Source organism: Ruditapes philippinarum, unplaced genomic scaffold, assembly GCF_026571515.1.
Source record: "Ruditapes philippinarum isolate M1 unplaced genomic scaffold, ASM2657151v2 ctg4172_1_1_1_1, whole genome shotgun sequence".
Taxonomy (NCBI): domain Eukaryota; kingdom Metazoa; phylum Mollusca; class Bivalvia; order Venerida; family Veneridae; genus Ruditapes; species Ruditapes philippinarum.
The window spans coordinates 17851-42856 of record NW_026864183.1 but is presented as its reverse complement, the minus strand read 5'-3'; the positions used below and the strand labels follow the sequence as shown (position 1 = coordinate 42856).

Here is a 25006-nt window from a genome sequence, read left to right as displayed (position 1 = left end):
TGAAATAAAATTATATAACAAGGGCAACATTGTCGCAAAATACGCCCGTCACAAAAGTTTTTGAATTATAGATATGCATCCCAGTACTCTTTGACCTCTCTATGTAACCTTGACTTTGGTAGCAGGGACCTGGATAAGCCTCACAATGGTGAACATTTGTGCCAAGTTACATTAAAATCCCCCAATGAATGTAGCAGTTCGGCTCCGAACAAGCATTTTCAATGACATCTATATGTGTGACCTAAACGTTTAAACCTATATATATACCTGGTTCATGCACGTGACACTGCTTCTGATAGTGATTAACATTTCTATGAAGTTTCTTTAGAATCCCACCATGCGTGGAAAAATATGCTCTTGACAAAATTTATATATTTTTTCATCTTTAGTTAATTTGACCTTGCATACATTAACTAAATTACATGTTAAACACCAGTAGTTATGATAATGGCCATTTGTGTTTCATTCCACTTAATAAATGATTGCTAAATGGTCCGAATACACATTTTCATATTTTATCTGAGCTTTGACCCCTATGTGTGACCTTGACCTTGGCCACAGGGACCTAAATTTTGCACGCAACACTCCGCCTTACAATGGTGAAAACATTTGCTGGAAAAGCGTTGTTCGATGACCTCTAAGTGTGACCTTAATTGACCTTTGACCTAGAGATCTGGTTCATGCCCGTGACACGGCTTCTCATAGTGGCGAACACTTTTATGAAGTTTCATTAAAATTCCTTCATGCGTGTAGGAGATATGCTCCGGATAAAAAGTGGAAGCTGCCCGCCCATCCTCCAGGGGGAAACTATAATACGACCTGTTTTTAAACGGTCGTAAAAAAAGAAATAATTTTTTAAAAAAAGTTATTTTTTTCTTTGAAAATTAATTTGTGGATTCTGATGCATTTTCTACGGTGGCATAAAGGGGTTACTAGAAATATTTTATCTACTACGTGCTACTACGTGCGCACGCGATAGTTACTATTTGCACAGCGATAGCTACTACGTGCACATGCGATAGCTACTACGTGCGTACGCATATAGCTATTACGTGCTCACGTAATGATTGACCTACGGGGGGCTATCGCGTGTGCACGTAGTAGCTATTGCGTGCGCACGTAGTAGCTTTCGCGTGCGCACATGGTAACAATCGCGTGCGCACGTAGTAGCTATTGCGTGCGCACGTAGTAGCTTTCGCGTGCGCACATGATAAAGCATTTCTGATGCCCCTCTATGCCACCGTAATTTTCAAGTAAAAACGTGTCTATAAGAAGTTTAAATTGATATCGCCAATACATTTCGAGTGTATACTCCGTACAAAACATTTAGTATAAAGAGAAATAAGTTCAAAATTTTACAAAGGAAAGTTATGGTTCTTTGGCACTACAACAAGCTTCATATCAGTGAGGACTATCTAAGTTGATACCTTCAATACTTTTTGAGTAATGCCCCGGAAGAAAACATTATTATTTATTTATTATTATTATTTTCTTCTTGTTGTTTTTTTTAATTTATCTATTTATTCTTTTTTTATTGTGGCGGAGTTGGGGTGGGTAGTGGGCCAGTTTAGTCAATCTAAAATGTAATAAGGAGATTTACCACTTCACCAGCTGTCTTATACATCTGATTATACAGCTCTACCCTAGGCTATAATCCTTTAAAGCAGGTATTTGCACACCATTAATATGGAACTTAATGGACTTCAGTATATACAGAACGTCTAAAGGTTTGCAGTTTAACGCAGTTTAAAGTTCTAAGGTATAAAGTGAAAATTCGTTATGATTATATTTTGAAAGATATACAGCTGTTGTGTAAGTGTTCTTTGTTATGAAAGTTTATAAACAAAACATTGAAAATATGCTGAAATACAATACATTACTAATTAAGAAGATTTACATTTTTGCTTCATAATATATGAAATATTATGACCAATGCACTTTCAGCATTTACACCACATGATGTTCCAATAGAAATCATTATTGGATCCAATCTTATCAATTTAGCCTCGTTTTCATTTCCAGTGTCCAAAACGTCCATATCAAATCCATATCACACCCCTCGTTCTCGTTTCTAGTCCAAAAGGTTCATATCAAATCCATATATTGCACACCACCTACCATCGTTTTCATTTTCGAGAGTCCAAATTCCATATCAAACATTATTGTAATTGAAGTAACAACAAAATAAAAAAAAGGTGATGTGAAATGAAGAGGTCATTAAATATAGCTGAGAACAATAATGATTCTATTGGACCCGTACACAGTTGCAGATGCTAAATCAGACTCGCCTAGCGCCTCGTCCAATATAGTTTGACAGTTGTGTACTCGTCCAATAGAATTCAGTATTGTACTCAACCATGTATAATAACCTTTGATTATTATATTGCGACGGTCTATTACGATTTTCGAGGCAAGTTTTAACTTTTTGTTTAGTATGTTTAATGTAGTTATTTCTGAACATCTTTCAATCTTGACAAATCCATGCACTGAAGTACCGACTGAGTTTGATCTGCACAGGTCGCATGGCCGCTACAGCTAGGTTGATAAATTCAATGAAAATCAAATAACGTATGTAAAATGGACAGTTGGCATTTAAAAATAAAAGTTTTCACTCCAGACACAAAGTATATGAATACAATTAACTCACATGAACATTTTGTTTAATTTCGAAATTATGTGTAACGGTGTTAAAAACCCATAAAAGCATTGCGTGTTTTGTATTTCGAAAAAGTTTGTGATATTCATTGCAATCAAATATTGGCAGACTGTCGCGCTTTTTAATGTCCGAGAACAAAAAACGTGGAAGTTTAACACGTCAAATTATAATGAAAAGTGACGTCAACCGTTTTTACTCAAAGTTACATACATGTATTTGTTATATACTTATAAATGAAATATTGAGAAATATTGATGAAATAAAATGCGTATTTTCATTTTCCGTATTTTCACTGTAAAAATTTATTTTTCACTACAGTGAAACATATTTTCCGTATTTTCACTGGTGTCTTGCTGGACTACTTTCTTTTAAATTCTGCCATTACACAAAATTTAAGGGAAAGTCTTTCAAATTTTATAGCAAAAAAGAGAAAAATACATATAATAAACAGAAAATTTAAGTTTTAGTAACTCGAAATTTCGACATACTAACTCGAAATTTCGACTTAGTAACTCGAAATTTCGACTTAGTAACTCGAAATTTCGACTTACATTGCACGACTTTCATTGGTTGCCGGTGAAAGCAATGATTGAATTCAAGATACTTTCTTTCGTGTGTAGCTGTTGCACATTGACAGAGCACCTTTAACATTTATTTAACAGAACAATTTTATAGGGTCAAATTGTCCACACATACTGAACATATCCTTCGCTTTTTTGTGGAGGGGGGGGGGATGTAAAATCACACTTTCCACATTTCCGTGTTAACCGGGTGTTTCTTTTTCTTAAGCACACATACAACCATCATATGGAGAAACAACAAGTCCAAAACCCACCCTATTGTAAACTGTGCAATATCATGTGTTAAATAAGTTTTAAATGACGTGTATACGCCAGTTAGTCTGTCACGTTTCTTTATACTAATAATGTTTTTGTAACATTATTCATTATTTACTAATACTTTGATTCATATTGCGTTGATAAAAGTTGATAAAAGTGATACTTGTTATAATATATATGTTGGGAACAATATAAAAGCATCCGATTTTACAAGAAATATAGTCAGTCCAACAATTTTGACAAAGGCCTCAGCACGCCCTATTTTGGCCACGCCGCGATACTTTCCTCAGATGTACGGAATGCCGTTAGGGCCATTGCCTATGAATGTGTTGATCTGAAACGCGATAGTCGATAGTACGATGGTGAAAACGCGAAATCACGAAACTACGATGGTGAAAACGCGAAAGCACGATGATGAAAACGCGAAAGTACGATGATGAAAACGCGACAGTACGATACTACGATGATGAAAACGCGATAAACTATCGTGTTTTCACCATCGTACTGTCGCGTTTTCACCATCGTAGTTTCGTGATTTCGCGTTTTCATCATCGTACCATCGCGTTTTCATCATCGTGCTTTCGCGTTTTCACCATCGTAGTTTCGTAATTTCGCGTTTTCACCATCGTACTATCGACTATCGCGTTTTAGATCAACACATTCATAGGCGATGGCCCTAACGGCATTCCGTACAGATGTCCCACACGTGAAGTATAGGATCGTTTTTTTTTTACAGGGATGAGAAGAATATGATTAGTGAAAAGATATGTTCGAACAGATGGGATACAATACAACGTCTTAAGAACGCCTGAACGTACAAATTAAAGGAAGCCTTGTATTTTTTAGGTCGGGTGTGTACATGCCATTACTATATAAGTTTAAGTTAAATTTCAATAGTTTTTGTCCAGGCACCCGTTTCTCCATCTCCATCGTTCAACGGCACTCCCTACTATATCTTATACCATCTAACTAATAACTTTGGCCGGGTTAGTATGTCGAAATTTCGAGTTAGTATGTCGAAATTTCGAGATAAGTAACTCGAAATTTCGAGTTAGTAAGTCGAAATTTCGAGTAAGTAAGTCGAAATTTCGAGTTAGTAAGTCGAAATTTCGAGATAAGTAACTCGAAATTTCGAGTTAGTAAGTCGAAATTTCGAGTTAGTAACTCGAAATTTCGAGATAAGTAAGTCGAATTTTCGAGTTAGTAACTCGAAATTTCGAGTTAGTAACTCGAAATTTCGAGTTAATAAAAAACATACACCTGGCACTAATGCTCTTCCGTAGATGCTATTTGTTCAACATTTTTCTGTAATAGTTTCATAAATTAATATTTTACATGAAATATTTTATGTCGGATTCTATATATAAAGAGCACATGAATTGTTGTTTCATATACATGTACATGTATGCAGAAACTGGTGAGATACTAGTATTTCAAATGGACAATGATGAAACAGTTCAGGAAAGACATAGTGTTTAAAGAGGATCATTAACAAAATATATAGAAGTTCAGGTCATACTTCGGGTGCTCATCTGTTCATTAACTATGAACAACCTTCAACATTGCCAGCTGTACGGCTTATTAATTAACTTAAACTATAAGCGGGACGTTGAAAAAAATCGATGTAGGAATTTATGTTTTCGGTCACAAAGCACAATGTATTTGAAACCCAATTTCTCTTTAAGATAAATTGCTGCCTTCATTTAATTCCGGACAATTATAGGAAAAAGGAATATGAAGTTATCAGAATAAATCCCTAGCAAAATTCGAGCCTAAGGTAGTCCCTGCTGTACAGTGGTCAAGCAAGTTTTAAGTAGCATCAAACTGTTTAATTCATAAAACAAATATTATTGAAGGAAGGTGTCAAATGTTCTAGGCCATAGCTTCACACAAGTTTCAAGTGTTTTCCTTTACAAATCTATCATAATAAACCGTGACTGGCAGGAAGATAGGACCAAGCATGACTTGATTATAGTGGTCTCCATACCACGGAAGTAAGCCACTTTCAGATCACCAGAGCTCAGTTTAGTCACCACATCGGTCCTGGGCATGCTGATTTCATGATCAATCACAACGGAGGTGACTTGCACCATCCGGGAATCTAACATGGGTCGGTGAAATCAGTCCGAAGCACCGAAACGCTCAAATCTGACCACAGGGGGGAGCTTAACAGGAGCCACCACCTTGCGGGGGTCCACGCTGGAATTTTTATTTCTCGATCACATTAGAGGGAGAATATAGTAATAGAAGAGTACTCCTAGGATCAAATCTATTTATAAATAACAAAGTTGAGAGTTTAAGCAAATTTCAATAACTTGATCTATGGTCAAGGTCAAATATAGGTCAAGGTCATACCAGAATAATTCAATGTCAGTTGTCATACATGTTCTTCTGTCCAAATATGAATCAAACCTGTAAATACATATAATGAAGTTATGAGAATTTAAGTAAATTTCAGATACTTGACCTTGGCGATCAAGGCCAAATAAAGATCAAGGTCATATTTGAATTATCTTACATTAAGGGTTCTTTTTGTCCTAGTATTAATCAAATACAACATTAATATTAACAAAGTTATGGCCAATTGCAGCAAAATTTACTAATTTGACTTTAAGTGTCAAGGTCAGATAAGGTCAATGTAAAGTTCAATTAAATCTTCTTTGATGCCTTGTCCTAAGGATTCTTGTGCAGAAGTATGAAGACAGTACATTCATTTATTACAAAAGTTTAGCCAATTGTAGTTTAAAACTATGAAATTACAATAAGGTAAAGGTTATTTAACGGTCAATGTCATATTTAGTTTGATTTTTTTAAGACATTGTCCTTACTTGTGCTCAAGTATGAAGACAATCCATTTATAAATAGCAAAGTTATAGAAAATTATAGCAATAATAATCAAGAAAATTCATAGACTTGACTTTGAAGGTCAGTCATTTATAAGTCAAGGTTAAGTTCAGTCTGGTCTACTTGAAGGGCTTGTCCAAAGAATTGCTGTGTCCAAGTATGAAGACAATCCATTTATAAATTACAAAATTATAACCAATTAGAGCAAAAATCAAACAGATGACCTTGAAGGTCGAGATCATTAATGAGTCATGGTCAATTCTGACAATGTACTTAAAGGATTGTTGTGTCTAAGTATGAAGACAATCGATAAAGAAATAAAAACTAGAAATGTGTCGTTATGCCACGGATTTTTAAGTTCAAAGCCCTTAAAACTATTCAATGTTAACACAAACCATTTTTATACAAAGTTCAAGGCACTGAAACTATTCAGTGTTAACCTTTCGTAAATTGCATATTGTATATTTGAAGCCAAAATAATGGCTACATACATTTCCACAAAAGTACGAGTGCTGAAACTGAAAATTCAAATTTTTTCCGACATTCAAGAAAGATAACTTTATCCAAAATCATTGAACCACGATCAAATTCAAACTTGAACTGCTTATTCCTTAGATGTATCTTTATGTCAAATTTGAGATGAATGTGTACAACCATTGCGGAGATAATGAACGGAAACTTAAAATTTCTGATTGTTTTTTAAAGTTAAAGAGAGATAACTCTGTCAGCTATCATCAAACCATGACCAAATTCGAACTTGACCTGCGCATTCGTTTGACATATCCATATGTCAAATTTGAGTTGAATATGTAACACTGTTGGGGAGATAATGAACAACAAGAGCTGTCGGTAGGACAGCAACGCTCGACTATTCATAGTGCTTGATAGTAAAAAACCCTTGATAATGAAAAATATTCTAAGTAAAGAAAAGGGTAACATTTTTCTTTAAATCCATATTACAGATAAAGGCCTTGGAGAGAGTCCTATTATGTTCTCAAAGAAGAGTATAAAATTTCAACTTGTTTCAAAGCCATGTGTCAATGGACTTTGAAAATATTTGAGGTATAACAAAAACGTAAATTGTAAGTCCAAAAAGGGGCATAATTCTGTCAAAATGCTTGATACAGTTACATCCCCCTTTCTACATGTTGGGGTCATGATGGTGAACAAGTGTGCAAACTTTCAAAGCCATATGTCAATGGACTTTGAAAATATTTGAGGTATTACAAAAACTTTAACGTAAATTCTAAGTCGAAAAAGGGGCAAAATTCTGTCAAGATGCTTGATACAGTTACCTCCCCCTGTCTACAGGTTAAGGTAATGATGGTGAACAAGTGTGCAAAGTTTCAAAGTCATATGTCAATGGACTTTGAAAATATTTGAGGTATTACAAAACCTTTAACGTAAATTCTAGGTTGAAAAAAGGGCATAATTCTGTCAAAATGCTTGATACAGTTAACTTCCCCTGTCTTCAGGTTGGGGTCATGATGGTGAACAAGTGTGCAAAGTTTCAAAGCCATATGTCAATGGACTTTGAAAATATTTGAGGTATTACAAAAACTTTAACACAAGTGGTTACGCCGACGCGGACGCAAACGGTGGGGTGACTACAATAGCTCTACTTATTCTTATCGAATAGTCGAGCTAAAAACTTCATACTATTTTCAAAGTGAAAGGGGCATTACTCTGCAAAAATCATTGAACCATGACCAAATTCGAATTTGGCTTGCGCGTTCCTTTGACGTATCCATATTTCTAATTTCAGTTGAATGTGTAATACTGTTGGGGAGATAATGACCGGACATTGAAAATTTCATATTATTTTCAAAGTGAAAGGGGCATAACTCTGCCAAAAATCATTGGAACCATGACCAAATTCGAACTTGACCTGCTCATTCCTTTGATGTACCCATAGGTCAAGTTTGAGTTGAATGTGTAATACCGTTGGGGAGATAATGAACGGAAACTGAAAATTTCATATTATTTTCAAATTAAAAGGGGCATAACTCTGCCAAAAATCATCGAACCATGATCAAATTCGAACTTGACCTGTATTTTATCATGACATATCCATATGTCAAATTTGAGTTGAACGTGTAATACCGTGTGGGAGATAATGAACGGAAACTGAAAATTTCATATTATTTTCAAATTAAAAGGGGCATAACTCTGCCAAAAATCATCGAACCATGATCAAATTCGAACTTGACCTGTATTTTAGCAGGACATATCCATATGTCAAATTTGAGTTGAATGTGTAATACCGTTAGGGAGATAATGAACGGAAACTGAAAATTTCATATTATTTTCAAAGTAAAAGGGGCATAACTCTGCCAAAAATCATCGAACCATGACCAAATTCGAACTTGACCTGTACTTTCTCATGACATATCCATATGTCAAATTTGAGTTGAACGTGTAATACCGTGTGGGAGATAATGAACGGAAACTGAAAATTTCATATTATTTTCAAATTAAAAGGGGCATAACTCTGCCAAAAATCATCGAACCATGATCAAATTCGAACTTGACCTGTATTTTAGCAGGACATATCCATATGTCAAATTTGAGTTGAATGTGTAATACCGTTAGGGAGATAATGAACGGAAACTGAAAATTTCATATTATTTTCAAAGTAAAAGGGGCATAACTCTGCCAAAAATCATCGAACCATGACCAAATTCGAACTTGACCTGTACTTTCTCATGACATATCCATATGTCAAATTTGAGTTGAATGTGTGCAACCGTTACAGATAATGAACGGAAACTGATGATGACGGAATGATGGAACAGGGTAACACTTTATGCCCCAGCCATTATATTGCGGGGGCATAAAAATAATGGCCAACGTTAAAGTTTCTGAATGGCTATGGGTACAACAACCCGACCATAGCAATAGCTCGAAACATTTCTAACTTTAGCTAAAAATGGAATCCTTTGAATAATAATGGAAAGGGCTCATCAAGCAAAAATGTCAGTTTGTTTTGCAAAAATGTGGACAACTACATGAAGTACAGACCGGGAGAGCAAGTAATATATGGCAGGTCATATGGCGACTTTCCAGCTTCACTGGCGGAAGAAAAACCTCAATTACCTCGAAGTACATTATTTCAGGTACAAGCATGAACGAAAGATTTAATGACCTTCCGTAGATAGCTGCTGGATAGCTTCCTCACATGAAAGAACCAGAAGTCCTAGGCAGGATTCTAACGGATGCCCCATATCATGGCTGCTGTTGTATTACCTTAAACAGTGCTAGTGAACTAATGAAAAATCAAAAGCAAGTTAAACGCCTTCAGTTTTATTTTCAAGGCAAATATGTATGATAAAATTGACATCTATGTACAAATTCACATTAACAAAAAGTCTTCAACAAAATTCTCATGCTGCATTAAGTTCAAATTCAGTACAGCACACATTAAAATGGTTATCATAAAAAATTCACAAAATCAGTAACAGTTTCATATTTCACTATAGTTCATACATTTAAGTAACATATGTGTGGGGTGTCTTTACATAAAAACATTTTGACAATTATTCAATCATCTCATATTATCAGGTATAAGCCCGCTTTCTAACTAGAACTTCAGCAGTCTGTGACACAGGCAACACAAAAAGATTATATACTGCATAACACTACAAAAATCACCCCAATATGATTCATTGTCTACTCAGCTCTTTTAAAAGACACTAACAGCATGTATTGTGGTTGCAATATCACACATTATTAGTTATTCTGTTACAAATGGGAGGATCTCTCATTGCACCATGTAAGAAAGTTAGTATGTCAAACACAAATGATAACAATAATAGAATTAATGCAGGAATGAGATTATTTTAACAATATCAGCTGTTTTTCTCTCACTTAACAAACACATAAAATAACAAGGATGGTGAATTACGAATATTGTAACCAATATTCTGAAGTAAATGATTTGAAAATGCCTATTTTTATATGTAATGATTAACTAAATGAATTGAGCATTTCTCTGTTAAATTTGCCTGCAAATGTGTGCTACCTTATACAATGTACATCAACAGAAAAATAAGCTAATTACATTTAGTTTTCATTATCTAAAAATAAAATAAAATATTTACAGCTCAAAGCCTGCCTTTATTACTGATGATTTAACCTGTTACCTCCATTGGGTTATAACAACAATAGCACAGATATTATGAGGTTTCCATAATGGTAAGACTCCTAGTCATGTGACTGAATTACAGATCAATTTGTTCCACATTTACAGGTAAAGTATCTGACAATTTGCTATAGATATAGACGATTTTTACAATATTTACCTCCCTTGCCAAAAGTGGCAACCATTTTGGGGGTTAATATTCTATATTATTGACAAAGCATGACAATATCAAATTCTTTTATACATATGAAGAAATACATAATTGTAGAATTATGAGAGACTTTTTTTATCTTATCTTAAGCATATGATATATTGGAAATGAGTCCCCTGGCCTGTGAAAGGCATCTATACAAGATTTGGTATGAATAATTCTAAAAAGACTTGGCTTTTCTAGCCAGCAATAAGTGTGTACAATAGTACACAAAATTTATGCATAATGGATAAGAAAAAGTAATGACAATAACTTGCTATAAAATCAAGTTAAAATATCATTTTCTTGGTAGTTAAAACAAAGATATATAATTTTGTCATATTAAAACAGAGAGGTATCATTCTGACAGGAAGGAATCTTGCTGCTGATTTTAAGGTACCGTACATAATGCTCAAGTTGCCCCATTAAAATGTTCTCGAGTTGTAGTATACATAAAAATTGTATCTACACCCATACAGGTCGGCAACATATATCCAGAAAATATTCCCCTACCCCTATATTGTATAGGGTTATACAAGTAAGCAAATCAAAATCTCTTGAACCCACCACCTCTACCTCCACCCCTGCCCCCACCAAATCCCCCTCCTCCTCCTCTTCCGCCTCCTCTACCTCCACCCCTGCCCCCACCAAATCCCCCACCCCTACCGCCTCCACCACCTCGCCCACCACGGAATCCACCGCTCTACCACCACCACCAACGACCTCCGCGACCTGAAATAAATGAAGATGAGAAGTATATAACATATAGTAATATGACCACTCTTAATGGTTTGATAAGGTTGAGATAAGTGACATTTTTAACAATGTTTATGTCCTAAATGATCAGGACAGTAAATGTTGAAATCAGCTGAAATTTGTGTAAGGGGTCAAGGCAGTCACGCCAGATGAAGCCCTTCGAAACCGCTTATAGTTTCTCTGATTTAAAGGACATGACTTCATTTTGTTGACTCTTTGTCAATTTTAACAGAAAATCTAGAGCTAGTAAGGTTGTGAAGAAGCCACCACATCTAAACATTTACAATAATATAACAAGAGCGATCAGTAATCACATGTGTCGCCTCATAATGGCCAATTTCATGTTGGGACAAATTTTGTGACAGACGGACAGACAGATGGACAGTGCACAACTAGACTTGGTACTGATCATTCATGTAAAGTTTGGATAAAATTGCACCAGTAGCTTATGAGGAGTAGTTCGGACAAGCTTTTGCGTATCTGGCAACACACAGAAAAAAACACCTTTTTATCAAAGGGCCATAACTCGGCCAAAAATCATTCAACCAGAAAACCCGTGCAATATGCGCAAGGACTTGACCTACAGATCAATCCTGTAAAGTTTCATTGAAATTGCATAAGTGGTATAAGAGAACTAGTCCGGACAAACTTTAAAAATAAAAATTATTAAAGGGCCATAACTCTGACAAAAATCACTGAACCGGAAAATGCTGACAATATGCACAACTAGACTTGGTACTGATCATTCCTGTAAAGTTTGGATGAAATTGCACCAGTAGTTTATGAGGAGTAGTCCGGACAAGCTTTTGTGTATCTGGCAACACACAGAAAAAAACACCTTTTTATCAAAGGGCCATAACTCGGCCAAAAATCATTCAACCGGAAAACCCGTGCAATATGCGCAAGGCCTTGAGCTACAGATCAATCCTGTAAAGTTTCATTGAAATTGCATTAGTGGTATAAGAGAAGTAGTCCGGACAAACTTTAAAATTAAAAATTATTAAAGGGCCATAACTCTTTTGAACCGGAAAATGCTGACAATATGCACAACTAGACTTGGTACTGATCATTCCTGTAAAGTTTGGATGAAATTGCACCATTAGTTTATGAGGGGTAGTCCGGACAAGATTTGTGACGGACGGACAGACATACGGACAGACAGACTACGGAGAAGTGATCCCTATATGTCGCCACTACTCCGTAGAGGCGACACAAAAATAAGGATAAAGTCCAGAGCATACCAATAATCAGGCTTGGAATAAACTGGCACAAATTTAAGGGGGAATATCATCTCCAATCAGGAGTCTGGTTCCTAGAACCAACGGTAAACCAGTACTGGTGTCATATGAAGAAACATGGCCACAACAACAGTAAGGCTTAAACCCATGATGCCTGGGCTATAAAAAAAAGACACCCTAACAACTAGGCCACTAGCCACTGCTCCTCACCTCATTCATAATTGATTTTCAATATAGTTGAACTATCCAATAATTGCATTTTACCTACTTTAATTGAACTATACAGACATGCACCTTATTTGTAACTTGAACAAATTCAAATGACGTATTTCAGAAAGTTAACACTTCCATTTCTACATAAAAGTACTGTATAAATCATGCAACTTACCACCACCACCTCTGCCTCCACCACGTCCACCTCTCTTGGGTTGTTCGAGAAATCTTTGCAGTGGTAATAACTTGTATGGGTCAATAAAAAACTGAAAATAATCGAGCCTCATTTTATATAGTAATTCTAGATAAAGATGTAAGTTTACAGAAAGAGTAAAAGACTGCAAAGAATTTTATCAAACAAAATGACACATATGCTGTCTGTCCTAAATAAATGATTTATGTAAAGTAAGAATAAGTTACAATTATGAAAGTCACAGAGAAAATGATGTGTAATAAAATGTGAATTTATGGAAACAAAGAAGGTTGTTACAATAACTTATTAATTAATTATAAGGAATTTCTGTTGCAATATGAAACTAAAATTTTTTGATATCAAACATTGAATATTTTCATATTCACCTATTTAATCCATGCAAATAACTGTATCTCTTTAGTTTGCTTTTATCATGCAAGTAAAAACTGATAAATCATACAATCATACACAAAAGATAAAGGAAATGAAGAACTACGAGCAACATATGTTCCAACACGAGACATGAAGTTTTTAACACATTTGTTCTGAGCAATTCAAGTAGGCGTGTAATGTAGTTTCTTAACCAATCAAAGACATTGTGATACAAACTTAAAGCAACACCAAGGAACAAAACCACCTCACAGTAAATTGAACCCATTTAGTTGCCTCTTATGATCTCGCAGAGATAAATGGTGGCTGCAATTCTGATGCCTTGAAGGCAACCCCTCAGTCAAAAAAGGAGATATCCGTCTACAAATATTTCATACCATTCTTGTGCTGGTATTCATAATTTACTGAAGTCAGGGTTAAATAAAGGCAGCAGCATGGTCAGACAAAGAGAACTTCACAAGAGAAAAAAACCAAGTTCCATATCAACATACTCTTACAAAATGACATTTCTATAATACCTCTAGACCCTTCATATTTTCACAATATTCATTGTGATGTGATAAAAGTAAATGCAGTCAAGTCAAACTGAATTTTATTTTCAAGCCTTTTCGCAAGTAATGAAATGCTATTGAGATCATTATAAGAGCAATTATCATGCCAAATTTTGAAATATCTTACCTTTTGGTCTTTAGAAAAAGAGCCTGCTTTCATGTTGTCTGATAATTTTATAGAAAAATACTAAGTTATGGTTAAAGAAAACATGTTTAGTTCCCTTCAAATTAACGTGTTAACAAAAAATTGTTTACACTAAACCATTACTTCATGAAGGGTATAAACTACTACATAGTATCAGTGCATATATTAAAATGTTATTCAGTACTGTTACTCACAAACCTATGTGGTACTTATATTCCGTACTGGTACCAAGCATTACCGATCAGCCATACAAAAAGCTATAAAAATATATAGGCATACTGAAAACAGTTAAAAATACAACTAAAACTATCAAGTATTTAAGGGTAGAAAGCTGTATTGGATTATCTGTAACTACATATACACTTCTGCATATTTATGAGAACCATTACGGAATTCACATCTGTAATTTTCAGATAAACTGTGTAGTATTGAGGTGCATAAGATCATTACTTAACTACTAAATACAGCAGCTGAATACTTTTTGCACACCATTTTTTTTCCATTATCAAGTATAATAATAGATTAATGTTCTGGTAAAAGTAAAACTAACTCTCTCCAAATGTGTGCATTATGAATATGAGATTAATTTACAACAGCATCACATAGCTGGGGCAATTTACATCTAAATGTATTTCTTTAAGTAATCAAAGTTTTACAGCCATCAAAAACTAGAACTGCCACTATCATGGCGTGAATACCCCCGCATACCACTTTGTCAGAATCAACTGTGGCCATTTAGAGCTCAAGGACAACCTCCCTGCCAAATCTGAGGTTACTAAGCCAGTGCATTGCTAAGTTATGTATTCTACATGCTTCAAATGTGAAAATGTCAAAATCAATACATTGCCGACAGGACATTCTTTAACAATTAAGAAGAAAAGCTTTTTTTGTCAAGGTCCCTGTGACCTTGACCTTTGACCCAGTGACCTCAAAATCAATAGGGGTCACCTTATAGTCATGATCAACATCCATGCCAAATATGAAGACTGTGGGTCATAAATGGGTGGACAAACTTTTTGAAGTCAAAGTCCCTGTGACCTTGACCTTTGACCTGGTGACCTCAAAATCAATAGGGGTCATCTACAAATCATGACTAACCTCCATTCCAAATATGAAGACTGTGGGTCAAAGGAATCTAAAGTTATTGGGCGGTCAAGCTTTTTGAAGTCAAGGCCCCTGTGACCTTGACCTTTGACCTGGTGACATCAAAATCAATAGGGGTCATCTACTAATCATGACTAACCTCCATTCCAAATATGAAGACTGTGGGTCAAAGGAATCTTAAGTTATTGGGCGGACAAGCTTTTTGGAGTCAAGGCCCCTGTGACCTTGACCTTTGACCTGGTGACCTCAAAATCAATAGGGGTCATCTACTAATCATGACTAACCTCCATGCCAAATATGAAGACTATGGGTCAAAGGAATCTTAAGTTATAGGGCGGACGAGCTTTTTGAAGTCAAGGCCCCTGTGACCTTGACCTTTGACCTGGTGACCTCAAAATCAATAGGGGTCATCTACTAATCATGACTAACCTCCATACCAAATATGAAGACAGTGGGTCATAGGAATCTTAAGTTATTGGGCGGACAAGGTTTTTGAAGTCAAGGCCCCTGTGACCTTGACCTTTGACCTGGTGACCTCAAAATCAATAGAGGTCATCTACTAATCATGACTAACCACCATGCCAAATATGAAGACAGTGGGTCATAGGAATCTTAAGTTATTGGGCGGACAAGGTTTTTAAAGTCAATGCCCCTGTGACCTTGACCTTTGACCTGGTGACCTCAAAATCAATAGGGGTCATCTACTAATCATGACTAACCACCATGCCAAATATGAAGACAGTGGGTCATAGGAATCTTAAGTTATTGGGCGGACAAGGTTTTTGAAGTCAAGGCCCCTGTGACCTTGACCTTTACCTGGGTGACCTCAAAATCAATAGGCGTCATCTACTAATCATGAGTAACCACCATGCCAAATATGAAGGCTGTGGGTCATAGGAATCTTAAGTTATTGGGCGGACAAGAAAAAACCGACGGACGGCCGGACGCCGGACGGCCAGACGGCCGGACGGACAAGCTGATTCCAGTATACCCCCCTTACAACTTTGTTGTGCGGGGGTATAATAATTTTTATTAAATTACAGAAGAGACAAATTCATTACACTTGTCCGGAAATTATTTTATTTCATTAACATTATGTTCCACCCATTATAGCTTGACACACTTTAAATATTGCATTCTTACTAATGTAAAAGGATACAAAATCTTTAACTGGTCCAAATATTTCATCAACTTTTCCAATTTGTTGTTTGTTTTCCAGGAATATAGGTGCATTGAAGTATGGTACTTTTTCATTTGTACATTTACAAACAAGGTCATCTTCACATGTATGTTTCATAGTGCCTAATTCTGAAAAACAATTAAAACAATAGTTACATTAAAACGCCATTATTACTATATAAAAGTATGGATACTGAAGGCCTTTTCCTAGCCCAGTTTGGGAAGTTTTGAATTGTAAAATTGCTTAATTGGGAATTTGAATTTTATGACATTGTTTAATTTACTCACGCAAATTTCAACTGAAACACAACAAATATAACAAGAGGGCCGTGATGGCCCTGGATAATACTCACCCGAGATACATTGCTAGAAAAGACCACAACTTTAATTTTTCAATGTTATAGTCAGTAATCAGATCACATTTGGTTTGTCATATTTTACCCAAGCTTTAACTTAAATTTAACCTCTGGAGTCCTGCTACAAATGCTACAAAGATAAAACAAACAAGACCCAGAAGTCTAGTAAGAAAGAAAAGTTTGAAAAGTGTACAAAAGGAACAGACACATACCTACAACAGATTCTGGTGGTCCCTGATCATAGCCTCGGTTAAAACCTCCTCCCCCGCCACCTCGACCTCCTGTAAATTAAATTAAAGTAACACACATACATGACATTAACCTTGGTGGTAAACGACTTATGTTTGTAAAATTGTAAGTTAAGCAAGTTGGATTTAAAATGTTGACAATTAACAAAAATTCATTGGCACTTTTCACAAACAGTCTGGATAAAACAGTATTGATAAAAAATCCCCTCGTCAAAATGAAGTAAAATTTAGTTTATGTTACCAAAGGAAGAAGAAAATATACCTCTAAATCCTCCTCGGTCTCCACCACCTCGCCCTCTGAACCCTCCACCACCACCACGACCTCCGCCACCTCCACGGCCTCGAAACCCACCGCCGCCACCACCACGATCACCAAAACCCATTATTTAATTTAGATAGCTGTAAATGGTAAGTTTTTCTTCTTCAACATTGATAAAAATAAATTGTCTTGCATGCAATTTACTTTTTAGTAAACCCAATAATGAATAATAAAAAACACAAATAATTATTTTAATAAATCATAATCTTTTCTACAAAAATTCGATCTTTAAATCAAATAAATTAGGAAGATTACTGATGTTCAAAAAAATGGAGACATTAAAAAGTTTAAATAAGATGTCGCGAAAACTTGTGACATTCTTATTCATACTATTCAACGTTATTAATTAAACATTGGAGATATAGAAAAAACCAGCAGATATAAAAAAAAATACTTTCTTGTGAAGATCTTATTTAAAATAAGTAAATACCGTCGCTTTTGCAGATCAGAAATGTTTACCGCTATCGGGAAACTTACCACGTGTTTTTACAATTTATGCGTCCCTCTTTGCCACAAATTTACAAAATGACCTAATGATAACGAAACAAATCGTGTCAGTTAAATAATGTCAGCGATTTAAAAATGAATATTTGTAAAATATTCTGCAAATTCAAAGTAAAGAATTGCCAAAAATGTTATTTAGCATGAAATGTCAACAATTCTGTGAATTTTAGGCCTGACACTACTATTTTATTGTTTATAGGTATAAATGCACTAAATTTATTTCATATTCATATAAAAATATATATTGAACACCACTAAATTTATGTTTCTACACAAATTTAAGCTACTGTATGTATTTATGCCCAAATAATAATAGAGGAAAGACAGCTCTTCCTACATCTTAACAGTTAAAATAGTTTACTGTATTCAGTCGTGAACTGACTACCCCATGACAGAGAAGGGACAGCTACAGAAGTATGAAGTGCAGGAACTTCATGTAACCGTGGGACTAATTTCAGAATGAAACACAGGACACACATCTAACAAGGTGGAACACGGTCAAGAAAAGCGAAAAATATATGAATAGCAGTGTAAAATATCTGGAAAGAGGTGATAGGGATAAAGTATGGCATGGGGAACTTCTAATTAAACGGATGCATAATTATGGTCTATTAAAGTAAATTTAAACTAAAATGCTCATCGGTCATCATAGTTTTATGACATAATTTACAACGTCCTTTCTCTCATATTGTCTGATTATTCTCAATATATATATTTTCCATTCAATAATTAAGTTTAAATTATAAAACTTTTTTTTGACACACATATATATAAACGAATTCAAATTACTACTCCAGGTTTATTTTAACAATTTCACAAACATTTCTCTTTTAAACACTTTAAATGCTACTTTCTTTTGCATATCATTGTATAATGTACCAAAAAATTCGACGGTATTCAACGGTCTCCTGTCTCAAAATTGGAAACTGTTTAAGTATTTGGAATTAACGCTTATCGTCGATTGATGGAGATTCCTCAATAAAACCAAAACTAAAAAGATGAATGGTAAACTGATCTTCATGTTTGTCAGATATTTCCATCCCATTTGTCCTCACAAGTTTATTCTACTTCTATGTAAAAAAAAACAGGCATAAATTTTGTCAGTAAGGAGGAAATAACATTATAGCACACAAACATAATATACATTTTATTATTGAATATCATCCAAATCATTAAGTACACAATTAACGTGGAAAAAAGAATTCGTCAACAAAACTTATATCATATTAAACAATTTTTGTGAAGTAAGTTCTTCTTCCAAACTGTAAGTAACAATTATTATATACCGGTATATATTTCATATATTTATATCAAACTGTTATTCCAAGGAAGCACCAGCATTTTATTTGTTCTTTTTTGTTATTTGCAAAAATATAAAGATTATATAATTGAATGCCATTTGTATAGTTAAGGTTTTTTATTATCTTCCAAAAAAGGCATTTTTGTATAAATTGTTATTTGCCATAAATCATTTCATTATGATGTTGTCACTTAGAATAAAACAACAAAACTCTATATGATTATGCGAAATATTGATTTTATATTGCAATGATATGTTTTATTTTGTTAAAATGTTTAAAATTAAATAAAGATGCAGTCATATTTTAATAACTTAAAATGAAATTATCCTTTTATATTATTAAAGTTTATTTAAGCTCTATCAGATGAAATATTTTATAAAACAAGAAAATAAAACAATAAAATTCTGTTGTTTTCTTGAAAGAGTTTTAATAAATAATGTCTATATTATTTGATAGACATGAATAGTGTACGTAAAAAGAATAAAATATTCCGGAACGAAATAGTCAGCTACCTTTTTTAGTCGGTTTGGCGATATTTTAAGGCAAGTCCCAATCTCTTGAAATAGAATATAATATATAAAATAATATAAAGTAATTTCAATCCAAAAAGGAGATGCCAAAATAATACTTAATAGATCGATACGTTCACCAACATTAAATCTTTTTGGCTGAAATTCCAACAGCAATTATGGTGTATAAATCTTTTGACATACTGGCAAATATGGGTGAAATTTTAAATTTCTTTTACTATGAATTACATAATTTACGCTCAGTCGCTCATAAGGAACTTGTTCTGAAAACTATACGTCATACTAATCATTTGAAGGATTCTTTTTCTTACGACAGAATTGATGTTTCTAACAAATTACCTCTTACTATCAAACAATGGTTGACTTTACAATATAATACATGATGCAAAATGATCACTTTATATTGTAGCTGCTGTTGTAAATGTCTTATATCATGATGCTACAACTTGTAGCCTACAACTAACAAAGTTGAAACATATTCATATAATTTGGACACACAAACACGCACGCACGCACGCACGCACGCCCCCACGCATATACACGAACAGACACAATTTGTTTCCTATGAATAACACTTCTTACATGTAATTTTATTATTGTGTGTGTGCCTGTTTGTTTTGCTAGAAGCCGAATTTCAAACCAACTTTGACTTTTAAGTGAAATATATCATAATAAATTCTATTTCAGAATTAAGCAAAATATATGCTTTATTAGAATAAATTCTATTTCAGAATTAAGCGAAATGTACGAAGCAAAATTAATGGAAACAAAACATAAAGTGCATTGTTTTGAAAGATAATTATGTAAGTTACGCTACATTGTGAAATACAATGTATATTTCTAAATTTAAGATAGCAATGATAAAAATAAACAAAATATTTAGATAAATATTTTAAAACAAAATAAAACGAAAACATTCAGTTAATTAATTTACATCGAAATAAATGGAGACAGAATATACCGATAAATATAATGAAATATAAATGGAAACAAAACATTTGTGGGAAAAAATGCTTAAATAATTAATACAAATTGAATTAAAACAAACTAAATATAAAGTAAAAATTGCAGATATTAATAAAAAGTATTTATCAAAAATGCACTGTATGGAAACAAAAAATTGCAGTGAAATATCAAGAAATACAATTAAATAAGAAAGACTACATTGAAGCAAAATAAAATAAAGATAAAAAATGTAGGAAAACAAAAAACAAATAAAATGAATGTAAAAATATGAATTATGAATCCGCTATATTTATTTTACTTGAAGCAAAATAAAAAACATGTAAAATAAAGATAAAAAATGAAAGAAAACAAAATAAAATAAAAATTAATGTAAAAAAAACAAACAATTATGTATCCATTCCTTTTATATTTTTTATTTCACTTAATTAAAATTGACATACATTTCCTCTTTTCTGTTGTTTCATGCGAGAAAAAAAGATGAAATATGTCGAATAATATCAAACATCAAATATTTTACTGTCTCTGTTTCTTCCAAAACTTAGTCAACTTTCGCACAAAATGAGTTTTTTGTACTATTTAAATGATGTATAACAAGTGTTTGTCAATTGTTAAAACAATTGAATAAGCTGAAATTTAAAAAAAAGCAACAAAAAACCCCACATATTTTGCTAGTTTTCATGTAAGAAATAAAATAATTATCATAAGAAAACCCTCATGGTTTTCAATAATTTTCATGCGAAATGTTAAGACTTCATAAGAATAATATCTAGCACATATATTTTGATTTATCTAATTATTTATGTTCTAAATTCTTTCTTTGAATAAGGAATTGTTTATCATAAGAAGAACTCCACTTTTTTCGGTAAAGAACGACAGAAAGCCATGTTACATGCAGAACTCGATTGTTCAACATTAATTTAGAACTAATATCATCATTTAAAAATTATGAAAACAAAATATAGATAATACTATAAAGATGACCAAATTGTACTTACTAGTACTGTACTTCCTAGATGATTAAATTCCTTAAGATTTTAAATCCTTTAAAATTCTCATTTTCACATAATATGCAATGCATTTCATATCTCTCTTTTTTTTGTTCAAATATAACTAAAACTGATCCATAATGATTAAAAACAATAAGGTAATCGAACGTTGTGTGTTGTTATTGTAATCGTTTAAGAAATTGCTAAGAATACAAATTGTATTCGTGCAATGTTTGAATAATGTGTATACCTGTATAGTATTTTTTATACATTTGCCAAATCTTTTCATGTAGGAATGGTTATGACTCCACGCCACTTGCCCCTAACCTTTGCCAGTTTATATCACGATTACAACAAAAGGAAGCTATCCCATTGGTTTAACTAAGATAAAATGTGTTTTCTTTTCTTTTCATTTTTTGCTCATTTATAGTTTATCTAATGTCTTCGTTTGAGAGATAAAGAAAGATGTAAAAAAGCGCAAAGCAACAACAAAACTTTATTTTGCCTGAAACTTAAAACATTTTATTCTAAATTATAAAAAAATAGAGTACAATCCTGATATTAATAGTTTATATACAATAAAATATATAAGATAATAATAAATATCAATTAAATAAATTAATAAAATTAATATATTTTTCCTAATCAATTGAAATATTATCAAATAATATACAAACTTTTAAACTCAGAGCTTCAATAAAAGCAATTTCACACGGGAGTCATTTTGAATTAATCAGTGTAAAGCAAATTCAATACGATGCTTCTGGCTGACATGAACACCCCATAGCACCGATTTAATATATCGAATGTTCATGTCTTATCAAAAAAATGAATAAACATTAAATTAATTAATTCATTTTACGCAAATATTTGAGATTAAAATTAAGGTAGTCTTTAATATAAGCGATCTTTCATCTAAATGTATGACGACAGTAAAATGTTGCAATTCACTTCAAGTTAGTGGTGAAATGTGTCATTGGATATATCTCCCTTTAAAAATATTGCTAAATGTCATTATATAAGCACCGAAATAGAGAAAAATAAAGAATCTCTAAAGAACGTACAAAACGACAAAATTGAAAAAATGTTGCAGCCTCGGTTTGATTGAGCCTGTTCATGGACGGTAATGAAATGTGCACGCCCCCTAGCTCCGGCTTCAGCAGTATTCATCATTTAACATGAATTGGTAACATCTGCAGATGTGTTCACATGGCGGTTATCATGGAACCTTCAATGTGACACGATACGTCGTTAGTGCCATTCCATGAAAAGCGGCATATGGTCCTCAAATAAAAATGTGTTTGCCCTAAACGAGAAAACAATGGGCGGAACCAAATTAAAGGAGATCAGAGGTTATGAAGCCTGTATATCACAGATAATATGTCAAAAGACACGTTTAAAATGCAGGTCACACTTCCTAAGGGTTATTTAACAGTATTCAAGTGAGGAATAATGGAACCACGTACACAACTAGATAATAGCCGGATGGAAAGAACTAAAATACCACAAGCACAGCAATAAAGGCGTGCCGAACGATCTTTAAGGATCGGAAATATAACATCCCTGATTTAATGTACTTGGCGACTTTTTTTACAACATCCTGAATTCGTGAATGCGAATTTATAATTAATATGCTCTTCTTATTTTCATACCTAAAGGCTTTCATAAACGTGATTTCAAGCTATGTAACTCGGACAACAGTAATTTTTGTATACCTTAAAGCGGTAATTAAGTACATAACACGTGATTTGATATTTATATTATATTACATATAAGGAAATATGATGGTCAAACTAATTAATGGTCCAAAAGCGTGTAACAAAGTCCTCTGTTTAAAGTATCAGTTCATTTCAATTCAATTCAATATTTTATTGGGCATAAACATATACAATGGTCAACGCAAATAAGCAACTGTATGGCGGATATAATAAACAATTGAGAAAAGTAAGTTATTACAAAGTTACAATTGTAGATAATACATGCATTTAAAGATTAATTCGGCAATAAATGACATTAAGTCATATACAATTCATTTAAATTATTTATCAGTATCATTACAAGACAGGGAGTAGTTAACAAGCTATTACAATCAATAAAAACTCATTAAAAATGATAAAAATGTAATTTGGTCATTACATGTTTCTCTTAACATTACCTAAATATATAAATCTTGATGTTTGTTTAAAGACTATGAATGCCATGACACTTTTAGTACCATGACATTCCTTACAACGTACAAGTCTGACAATCGTAAATTAATTAGTGTAACATTATAATTATCTTATCAATATTTGAAATTAATTGTATGAAGTGACTGATAGTGTGGGATGCATTTAACTAGATTTTAAAGTGTGTTACGATAAAATGGATAGAATCTGTGTTATTTCCATAACAATCTGGGAAATGTTCTTAATTTCTCAAAATTTTGTAAAATTACTTAAACAAAAATGTGTTACTTTTTAGCATAACAATTAAATCGGATAAAGGATAAGATCAGAAAAACTGGATACTAAAATAATGTTCATGAACATGCATTATCACATGTTCTGACCCTTTTTCAGAAAGATAATTAACTTGATAATTAATTTTACTTAATTAATCTTTATTTTTATATAAATTATTTCATGAAAAATAAAGTACATTTTTTATTGATAATGTATATACAACATGTACATGTATTTCCACATTTTTACAACATTATCTCAATAATATTTAAGTCCGACGTGGTCGCAAAGGGAATCCTTAAAACATCATAATTATTTTCCATATCTTTTTATTGCAATTTTGGCCACAAAGCTATAGAGACATCATTTGCTTTAGGAATAATGCAAAGTTGACTTAGAAATGAGGCAAAACAATTAAACTAAATTTATCCTACCTGAGTATCTTGAAAAAAGGACTTTTTTAAGATTTATTTTACTCATATGAGGGCGTGGGGTTCCACATTATTATATTATTTACATAATTAGTCCATTCCTAATCAAAGATAGCCTTTTGACAAATACTACAAGAAAGATGCATACTTTTTTGAAAATCTATATTTTTACCTTTAAATAGTTATAGCTTTTATTAAAGGTGTTGCTGTTGACAGATTTTACGGTTGATATCATGTGATGTTTTAATATTGCATTTTTTAAATCTGTAATGTATTTGCGTATATGTGTGTATGTATTTTATATATACACATATATATGCCCGTAATATAACAGACTATAGTTTTTTGTAAAATATCTCTTGTAATTCTACTCAAAGAATGGCTATGTACAATGTAAAGTTTATCTTTTATGTTGAAATGTATGTAATTGTGCACACATGAGAATATAATAAATAATTATAATAATACAATAATTATTAAGA

General features: G+C 33.1%; 1 protein-coding gene and 1 long non-coding RNA gene across 4 annotated transcripts; both read right to left on the bottom strand.

Moving 5' to 3' along the window:
• Positions 1 to 9626: 9626 nt before the first annotated feature.
• LOC132724763 (H/ACA ribonucleoprotein complex subunit 1-like) lies at positions 9627 to 18054 on the bottom strand. 3 transcript variants are annotated; one of them, XM_060709725.1, is made up of 7 exons: positions 17840 to 18054; positions 17306 to 17442; positions 17008 to 17076; positions 16420 to 16568; positions 14139 to 14198; positions 13049 to 13143; positions 9627 to 11371 (listed from the first exon to the last, which is right to left on the bottom strand). In XM_060709725.1, exons 2-7 carry the CDS (start codon positions 17424 to 17426, stop codon positions 11218 to 11220), a joined length of 648 nt encoding a protein of 215 aa, XP_060565708.1. In that variant the 5' UTR covers positions 17427 to 17442; positions 17840 to 18054; the 3' UTR covers positions 9627 to 11217. The 3 variants fall into 3 exon arrangements, with proteins under 3 accessions (XP_060565708.1, XP_060565706.1, XP_060565707.1); XM_060709723.1 differs by having other exon boundaries at positions 11334 to 11402; positions 13053 to 13143; positions 17840 to 18052; XM_060709724.1 differs by having other exon boundaries at positions 11334 to 11402; positions 13053 to 13143; positions 17008 to 17073; positions 17840 to 18052.
• LOC132724765 (uncharacterized) lies at positions 15070 to 16389 on the bottom strand. The gene is made up of 2 exons (XR_009624958.1): positions 16086 to 16389; positions 15070 to 15795 (listed from the first exon to the last, which is right to left on the bottom strand). It is a non-coding gene; the product is annotated as an uncharacterized LOC132724765 (long non-coding RNA).
• Positions 18055 to 25006: the final 6952 nt, after the last annotated feature.

Coding starts and splice junctions, on each gene's coding strand:
- LOC132724763 (XM_060709725.1), bottom strand. CDS start 17,426: ATGGGTTTTGGTGATCGTGGTGGTGGCGGCGGTGGGTTTCGAGGCCGT. Junction 17,077..17,305: donor AGACCGAGGAGGATTTAGAG/GTATATTTTCTT, acceptor TTTAATTTACAG/GAGGTCGAGGTGGCGGGGGA. Junction 16,569..17,007: donor ACCACCAGAATCTGTTGTAG/GTATGTGTCTGT, acceptor ATTGTTTTTCAG/AATTAGGCACTATGAAACAT.